This window comes from Arachis ipaensis, chromosome B01, assembly GCF_000816755.2.
Source record: "Arachis ipaensis cultivar K30076 chromosome B01, Araip1.1, whole genome shotgun sequence".
Taxonomy (NCBI): Eukaryota; Viridiplantae; Streptophyta; class Magnoliopsida; order Fabales; family Fabaceae; genus Arachis; species Arachis ipaensis.
Window position 1 is genome coordinate 135,236,746 of NC_029785.2, and position 8,947 is coordinate 135,245,692.

The following is an 8,947-nucleotide window of genomic DNA, read 5'->3' on the forward strand; positions in this document are numbered from 1 at the left end:
GCTGCTTTTATTTTTTTCCCTTTGTCTCTCTCCATTAATGGTGTGTTCTCAAACTTTGTCAAGGTGATTGCTTCAGAAAATGAAGCCGTTCGCTGGACCACTCCTCTTGGTCTTCCGGTTGTACAACCATACTGTAGAAATGAACGTCATCTGGTAAGCATTATATATACAAATGTATTTTTCCTTCCAGTTATTATATAGGGTTTAATATACTTAATAGTGAGAGATAAAAACAACATACTAAATGTAAAAGGTAAGGTACTAAGCAACTATATTTAAAAGGATACAACACACCCTAAAATTTCAAATATTTAGAGTTCTTTTACAATCACAATTACGAAGTGTGTGAATAACTTTAAATTCCTGGTGTGAGACTTCAGTAGGAGTTAGTTACCTACACGGTATGCAATAATTTTGAAGTGGCTGCTATAGTACTTAAATATACTAGAAATTATTTGGGTATCCAATCGCCTGATATTTCCTCATAAATGTCAAAGACCAGCGTAATATTTTGCTCTGTGCTAAGTTCATGGCAGTGGCAGTAAATTCCCGTAATTGGTGCTAATTGTCATATGACTGACTTGAATTAGAAAATATAAAACTCAACTTCCCTGACCTTGAAGCAGCAAAATAATGAACCTCTCTGTTTACTGCAGGTCAGAACATCTCTTCAGATATTGGCTTTGAAGCGGGAGGGCAACACGGTATATTTTATCAATTTTCTTTATATATGTAATGTTTCATCTTCCCTTTCTTTCTGAGTCATTTTCATTATTTGAACTTTTCATGTTCTAGGTCGATGCCAAGAAACAGAGAACTGCATTTCCTCCAAATTTTGTACATTCACTTGATGGTTCACACATGATGATGACTGCTCTTGCCTGCAGGGATGCTGGCTTATGCTTTGCAGGTCTCCAACAATTCATAAACTTGTGCAAACTTCTATCCATACTCATATTATACCCAATATTAGTTTTGTTGTTGTTATTGGTGGTGATAGTAGTGGTAACTGGTAAGCACTGTGAAGTTTTAAGTGCAATAGAATTGTCCATTTTTTATAGGCTCCATCGATTTTGATGGAAGAGTTAGGCTCAACTAATTTAAGGTTGTGATTGACTATCACGATCCGAATGGAAGGAGCAGTTTGTGTTGAGTCCTACTTATCTCCATATAACCCATTTGTTGAATATTGTATATTTTAGTGGCAGGAAAATCTATTGAATTATTATTATTATTATTTTGCTTGTATTTGGCTCTTGAATTTCTGAGATAAATATGTATGCAGGTGTTCATGACTCGTTTTGGACACATGCATGTGATGTGGAGAACATGAGTCAGATTCTGAGAGAAAAATTTGTGGAGCTTTATGACATGCCGATACTTGAAAATGTAGGTTATTGATGCTCCATGAGAAATTTGGGTTTATCATGTAGGAATAATGATTGGGCGAAGGTTATCCTTAATATCTTGCAATATCAGACATGAAAGTTCCTAGTAGCCATGGAAGAAGAAAAATGATAGTTTAGGCTTACATTTGTTCCCTTACCCTGTAAGGCGGAATACTAAAGCCAGTTTTGATTTGTTGACAGTTGCTAGAAGACTTCCAGACAACATACCCAGGATTAGTTTTTCCTCCATTGCCAGAGAGAGGTGATTTTGACTTGCGAAAGGTTCTCGATTCTCCATACTTCTTCAACTGAGCTTCTCTACACAGGCAACAACAAAAAGATTCGGTTGAAAGCATTTCTCCGTCGTATCTAATGCGGAATCATTCAGAGGCTGGAGCTTAACTTATCCTGTAGCGGAAGTAGTGATTTCAAAGAACGACCCAAGGAGATGCTTATGGGGAAGGAGAGGCAGGAAGGAAGGAAAAAAAGGTTCTGAATGATTTGTTTTGGGAAGTCTCTTGCTGCTAGGATTCTTAGACTTGGTGATCCAGTTAACACAAGGCAACTTTAGGAGCTCTAATCATCTCTCAGATTCGTTATCAACAAGCAGCAAAGGAAATTCTCCGCGGAATTTTAACGTTGGCGATTTCCATGAATTGGGTTGCTGGCTTGCTGGTTGCTAGGTTCCAATGGTGGCAAACTCTGGCACTTTCAGAGCCATAGCTAACCAACCCTTTCTCTCTCTCATGTATTATATAATGTATGAATAGAAATGAATAGATGTATACTAGATCGAAGGAAAGGTCATTAGGGTAGAAACATGCTGTTATTTGTGATCTGTACATAGATTTATTCATTTTCATTGTGAAATAAATTGAGAAACGTTTGAGAAAGGACAATGGGGGGTTCATGGCTGTTACCTGAGCTTTAATTTAGAAGAGAATACCCTGTTAATTTTCATTTCCAATTCCTAATTATGGTGCAGTTACATTTGGCTCTTTGATATTTTATCTACTTCACTTTGATGAATTGTCAAATTTTAAACAAATTAAACATGAATAAAAGTTATTAATAGTTTATCATTGACTAACAAAATATTAATTGTTATCATTTTTATAGATCTCAAAGCATGTATATTTTATTGATCTTGTTACAATGATAAGATTTGCTTGACTTCAAAGATCACAGACACAAATATTACAGTCTCTTAATTTCTATGGATAAATGAGTACACATCTGTTATAGTGGTATGAGAAGTTATTCATTGGATAAGAAATCCCTAGTTGGAAAATTGAAAATAAATTGCCAAATGATCATTCCAAGAGGCACTAATTTTGAGATACATATTTTAGGAGTCACTGACAAGCTGAAGAGTGGGCATGGAGGTTCCAGCTATGAAGGCTTTGAAGAGTGAAAGAGCAAGTTTTGGTCTATGCAAAGGAACTTCATGTCCTGCTCCCCTTACTGCCACAAAGGTGAGTCCATCATATTCTTGTGTCCACCCTCCCACCTGTTTTTTTTATATCAGATTCACACTCCACTCAACAAAGTCAATATCTGCCTATGAATTGCAAGACTAAAAACTCGACTGCACTTACCTGCCCTTCGTCGTACCATGGACGCCAAGGGCTAACTGTCGGAAGCTTAAGAGCATCTATACTATACCGAGTAGATGTCACCGGGAGTACTGAATCTGTGTCACCACTGAAAAGGGAAACAATAAATATATAAGCTAAGGAGAAGAAATGAAAGGATGTTTATCACTTTCAAGCATATTGGATTTCCACAGCTAGCAGCTTCCTTCAAGAAATTATATGAATTCACAAATGGAACACATTTAGACAGTGACATTCACAGTCTCTTCATAACATTTCGACACATGTTAAACACCAAATAAAAGCAACATCAAGGATATTGGATAGTAAGGCTAACCTGAACATCCATATCCTCAGTCCTGAACCAATAAGTTCATGATAAACATCGAGCACCGTACTTGGAGAGTCCTTCCAGTTGATATTTATAGTTTCACTGGAAAGCATGGGAGAGCTGAGGCTTCTGAGCTATTAAATTTGGTAACATATAGCGGACATAAAGAAGATGCTTCATTGTATTACCTGCAGGTTTCCCATTTACTAGGCTTGTGATCTTGATCAACATGAAGTGCCTTTTGGACCTCAGGTAGATTGAAGTAAGCAGTAGAGTGCTTCTCAGTGCAAGGATCATACCCTTCATTGAGTCTACCAAATCTCTATGAACTCAATATATTAATTAATAAGGATCTATGTTTGAACTCCACAACATATGAAGGTCCAAAAAAGTGAAAACCACTTAATATTTTTATAAAGGCATACTCACATGCTTTCTTCTTAGCAGTTGCTTTGTCTGGCTAACATTACCAGGGCACAGAGAAGTAAAGATACTGTAAGGGTCAATATTGCCAAGCTCTACATCGGCATTTTCAAAAGCCTGATTGCAAGAATTTGAGGGATGTATGAACGACTCGGAATCACATTGGTTCAATAGTTTGTATGTTTGATCAGAAATCAAACCACTTGCCCACATAAACTGAGCAACCCCCAAATGGTCATGGAAATCATCAGTAAGAGCATTTCCAACCTGCATCACAAACACAGTGGTTACATTTTGTGATGACAACTCAACAAGCAACAAGAGGTAATAGAGTCTATACCAAGTATCCTTTCAGATTTATAGCATTTTTCTTTGTTTCCGAGTTGTACTTCAAGATAGCTTGGCTAAGTTGAGGAACATAATGCCCTGAAACAAAGGATCTACTTTTGACATGTCCTCCAAAAATATATCAAGATAAAAGCTAATATCTATCTAAAATGAAAACAAAAAGAAAACAGAATTATTAACTTCAAATGCTTTAGCTTGTCACTGTATTGTTTACCTGCATAGCTCTCGCCGGCGATAAAGAAGTCCCTTCCTTTATATTGGGGGAAACGCTCAAACCACTTCAATAAGAATGTTAGAGAGTCCTCAGCTGTGCATAAAGTTTTATTAGTGTGTGCCACTCCATGATATGTGATTCAAAGCAGAAGGATGAAGGATGAGGTAATAAATGCTCAAAGTTATTACCAGTCCTCTTGTCGCCATTGTTAAGAATGTCAGATGAAGTGTTTGAATATGAAAATCCAACTCCAACAGGAGAATCAAGAAAAAGAACGTTGGCAACTACAAGTACAAACATGACAAGCATAAGAAAGATTGATATAGCAATGATTTCAATGGAAAGAGACATCATTATATATTAGAGAGCAAGGAGAATCTTCCATAGGAAACAAAACAATGTAGAAAAGGAAAGAGGGTAGTAACTAAATGGTGATTCTGATTCACCTTGGTTCCAAGAGTAAGGATTCAGATAAAGTGTGTTTCCATCTGGATTTATATGAAAGGGGCCAATTTCTTCTGCCTCACCAAAAGCAATGGATGAACATCCAGGCCCTACACAAAATGTTTCACTTCATATCAATCCCTTGCATACAAATATGAAATCCTCTATGAATGATAAAACTCTATCATATTAGTAATAGTACCTCCATTGAGCCATAAGAGAAGGGGTTTGGTTTGAGGGTCCTGATCAGCCTCCATGAACCAGTAAAAGAGGGCCCTTCCAGCTTCCTCGTTAACAGTGACATAGCCAGAATAGTGTTGGAACTTGATAGCAAAAGATTGACCTGGTAGCTTTCCAACCTTGTCTAGCTTTTGCTGCACAAAGGGAGAACATGTAACAGTAATGGCCATGGCCCCAACAACAAGAGTTGTCAAGGTTATCACTTGAGACCACCCCATTTTCGAAGATGCTGTGAATGAGTAATACTCGTGGCTTGTGAAGAATTTATGTTACACTAGGAAAGGAAGCGAGTGAGGTGATGAAAGAATCAATTATTGCTGTTAATGTCAGATAAAATCATCAATTAAACTTAGAGTAAAGAATAAATAGGTCACTAACCTTTTGTCCTGCGGACATTTTTGTTTCTGTTTCTGACTATTGAAAAATACTTTTAAGTCCCTGACATTCACAAAATTTGGACGGATCAGTCCCTGACGGAGGCATTTGGACGGATTAGTCCCTGACGGAGGCATTTGGACGGAGGGACTGATCCGTCCAAGTTTTGTGAAGGTCAGGGACTTAAAAGTATTTTTCAATGGTTATGGACGAAAATGTCTGCGGGATAAAAGGTCAGAGACCTATTTGTCATTTTCTCTTAAACTTATTTAGGTTTAATTACTCTACGAATTTCTATAATTTTACCGAATTTTTAATTAGATTTTTATTTTTTATTTTTTTAATTAGGTCTCTCTACAATATCAGATTGTGTAACTATGTCTCTACTGTAACAAAAATGTTGGATTTGACAGAATATTCTGTTTAATAAAAATGTTGGATTTAACAGAATATTCTGTTTAACTATATAGAATATCAAGTGTGAGGCATATTCATTTTGTTTAACAGAATATTCTATTAATTTCAACGTTTTTGTCACGTCAGGGACTTAATTACAAATTCTAATATGGTATAGGAACTCAATCGAAAAAAAAAAATATAAGGATCTAATTGAAAATTAAGAAAAACTATAAGAACTAACAAAATAATTAAACCGCTTATTTAAGTTGGTTTATTGTATATTACTAACATCAATTAATGTAAAAAGCCAAAACAAACAAACTCTCTAGGTTACTGTTTTTCTATATTAAAAATTTGAATTTCGTTTTGTGTATGTAACAACCATTATTAGTGATAAATTCTTATATGGAGTTTTAATTCATAACAAATTAGTCGTGTCTACCATGTTGGGGGTACAACAACAACAACAAAGTCTTATCCCACTAGTTAGAGTCGACTACATGGATCAAATGACGTCATTGAGCTTCATCATTATCATGTCTACTGAGACACTGTTTACATGTAAATCTCGTTTGACCATCTCATGAATAGTTTTCCTCTATCTTTCACCCGTTATCCATCTTCTATCTTATCTACTTATACTATATACCTGAGTACGTAGCCGATTCCAAATTTAAATAAAGGATGAGAGTTGTGTTAGGCTTTCAACAACCAATAAAAAAAATTAGTCGAATCTTCGTTACATGGATCACAGATATGTTAGGAGATAGTGTAGTAAAAAAAAAAAAAAGTCAAAACTCGAAAGGGAAGGTTTCTATTACTTTGCATTATCATCACGTGGTGCAACGTTATTCACATATTCTATTCTATCCAATTGAATTCATCAAAATGGTGATGCACATCACGTGATGCGCGTGTTGTTATATACCATTGAGTAAAGCAAAAGCATAATAATACTGTCACCAACCTACCAATTCATTTCCTTCCCCTAACCTCTTAAATCTTCACTGTTTATTATTATTTCTAGGGGATATCATTGTTAATATAATAATTTCATTACACTTATTATTATTTATTTATTTATTTAAATCAAATCGTAATATTATTATATAAAAAAAAGTTTGCACAAATCTTATTTTCTCGGTTTCAGCCTTTTTTATTTTGGCTTCTGGTTCTGACTCACTTTCAGTATTTTGATCCAGAAAAGAAAGTAGATATTATTTTAGTAAGATCACCTTTTTGGGCCTCAGGCCCAATAATATAAAACTGAATTAGCCCATTAGAAATATTAACCAAGTAGCCCAAATTTTCCTACTCTTTTTTGGATTAGGAAATAGCAAATAGCCTGAAAAGGCTCCACCCACAAACAAAAAAGAAGATTGACCCAAAAAAAAAAAAAGAAGAAAGAAGAAATTATTCTATTCAACAAGATAAATTTTATCTAATTTATACTATAGTTCTAATTTTTTTTATCTCTTAAAAAAAATAAAACTTAACAACAATTAAAAAAAGCTGCTGGCTACTAAATAATAATGGTAATCCTCTTTTAGGTGTGTGTGCCTTTCTCCTACAAAACATTTCACAGAGCTAATTTCAGCAGAGATAAAATGCAAGTTCCAAATGTAATGAATGCAATCAATACATAGAGTGTTGCAGTGTAATTAATAAGCAATGAATCTCTGTCAATCTAACCGTACTTATCCAAAAGATTCCGTTTCAATTACACAGAAACCATGTGAGTTGCAACATATACAATTATATATTGGTTTAATTATTCTATTAGTCCTGTAGTTTCGTGAAATTTTTAACTAAGTCTCTATACTTTTTTTTTTTAATTGGGTCTCTGTATTAACCCTTTTTTTCAATTAAGTCCCTCTTAGTAATAATTGACTTAATTTTATAGAGACCCAACTAAAAAAAAATTAGTATAAAGACCTAATAAAAGGAAAAAAAGGTATAGAGACCCAATTAAAAAAAAAATGGTACAAAAACTCAATTAAAAAAAAAGTATAAAAACCTAATTAAAAATTTCGCAAAACTATAAAGACCAATAGAATAATTAAACTTTATATATTCTACCAATTTACCTTTTTATTGAGATATATGCCTCTCTTTGCACTTGCTAGAACTTACTAGTTACTAGTATGTTTTTAAAAAATAATATTTGAAAAATAAAAAAAATAATACAAACAGTCCAAATTTATTTTATTTAATATTTATTAATTATTACTAAAATTAATAAATATTAAATAAAATAAATTTAAATTATTTTGACTGATTTTTTATTGTCTCTTTAGTATTTCGAATGTATAAAATAGATGCATACATGTGTGGTGGTGGTCCTTCTTACTCTCACCCTTTAAGGTGAGACATCACTGTCTCATATGGTTAGACCCCATGTGATTTGCCATGACCCTTGATCCTCATTCCATTAGGGCCTCACACCCTAAATATGTTGCATTTGGACACAATTGCAAATACAATTCAATGTCTCCTTTAAGTGTTTCTAGGGGGTGAGCACGGGTAACAGGTATCCAATGACTCGTTCAAATCCGAACCGAAATAATTAAATTAGTTATGGAATCAATGGGTAATCGGTCCAATTCGAATTAAACCGATGACCTTTGTTGACAATTGATTCGGGTATCAATTTTGGGGGTGAAGAATCCGAACCAATTCGCGAACCCGATCATATATTAATTAAATAAAAAAGTTAAAAATATATAGCTTTTCTATTAGACAATGATTATTCACTATTAATATGTTTGGATTTTAATGAGTTTAATTTTTAATGTATTTAGTGTTTAACATGTTTGGATTATTTCTATTGATGTTACATATTTATTGTACTTGTTGAATTTTTAAGATAAATTTAGTTTTTTTATGAATTTCAAAGTCAACGGATGCCCAATTACCCGAACCGAACCAATCCGTTCTTAATTGGTTTGGTTTGGTTCGGGTACATGTACAAAAATCGCAAATCCGAACCAATTATATTTTGACCGATTCAGTTCTAATTTTACCATAAACCTGAATCAAACCGATCCGTGCTCACCCCTAAGTGTTTCTCCTCCTAGTTTTTGGTTTTGTCATTTTTTTAATAAACAAAATAAAACCAATTTTAAAGGTGTAAATTTATGTCTTTAAATAATTTTTTAAATAATAAATTAAAATTTTATTATTTATATTA

The 8,947-nt window shown here is 33.9% G+C and overlaps 2 protein-coding genes across 3 annotated transcripts in view; one reads left to right on the top strand and one right to left on the bottom strand.

The window, feature by feature from the left end:
- Nucleotides 1-2,287, top strand: part of LOC107641440 (DNA-directed RNA polymerase 3B, chloroplastic) — a 9,434-nt gene extending 7,147 nt beyond the window's left edge. The window contains exons 15-19 of the mRNA XM_016344936.2: nucleotides 64-153; nucleotides 657-704; nucleotides 796-910; nucleotides 1,286-1,389; nucleotides 1,590-2,287. Of these exons, the coding sequence (XP_016200422.1) occupies nucleotides 64-153; nucleotides 657-704; nucleotides 796-910; nucleotides 1,286-1,389; nucleotides 1,590-1,700 (468 nt within the window). The 3' untranslated portion in view covers nucleotides 1,701-2,287. The remainder of the gene's footprint in view (nucleotides 1-63; nucleotides 154-656; nucleotides 705-795; nucleotides 911-1,285; nucleotides 1,390-1,589) is intronic.
- Nucleotides 2,486-5,354, bottom strand: LOC107641450 (serine carboxypeptidase II-2). Of its 2 annotated transcripts, XM_016344945.2 has the most exons (10): nucleotides 4,946-5,354; nucleotides 4,746-4,853; nucleotides 4,488-4,583; nucleotides 4,300-4,392; nucleotides 4,078-4,163; nucleotides 3,744-4,004; nucleotides 3,503-3,636; nucleotides 3,321-3,416; nucleotides 2,987-3,092; nucleotides 2,486-2,898 (listed from the first exon to the last, which is right to left on the bottom strand). In XM_016344945.2, exons 1-10 carry the CDS (start codon nucleotides 5,199-5,201, stop codon nucleotides 2,737-2,739), a joined length of 1,398 nt encoding a protein of 465 aa, XP_016200431.1. In that variant the 5' UTR covers nucleotides 5,202-5,354; the 3' UTR covers nucleotides 2,486-2,736. The 2 variants fall into 2 exon arrangements, with proteins under 2 accessions (XP_016200431.1, XP_016200437.1); XM_016344951.2 differs by lacking the exon at nucleotides 4,488-4,583.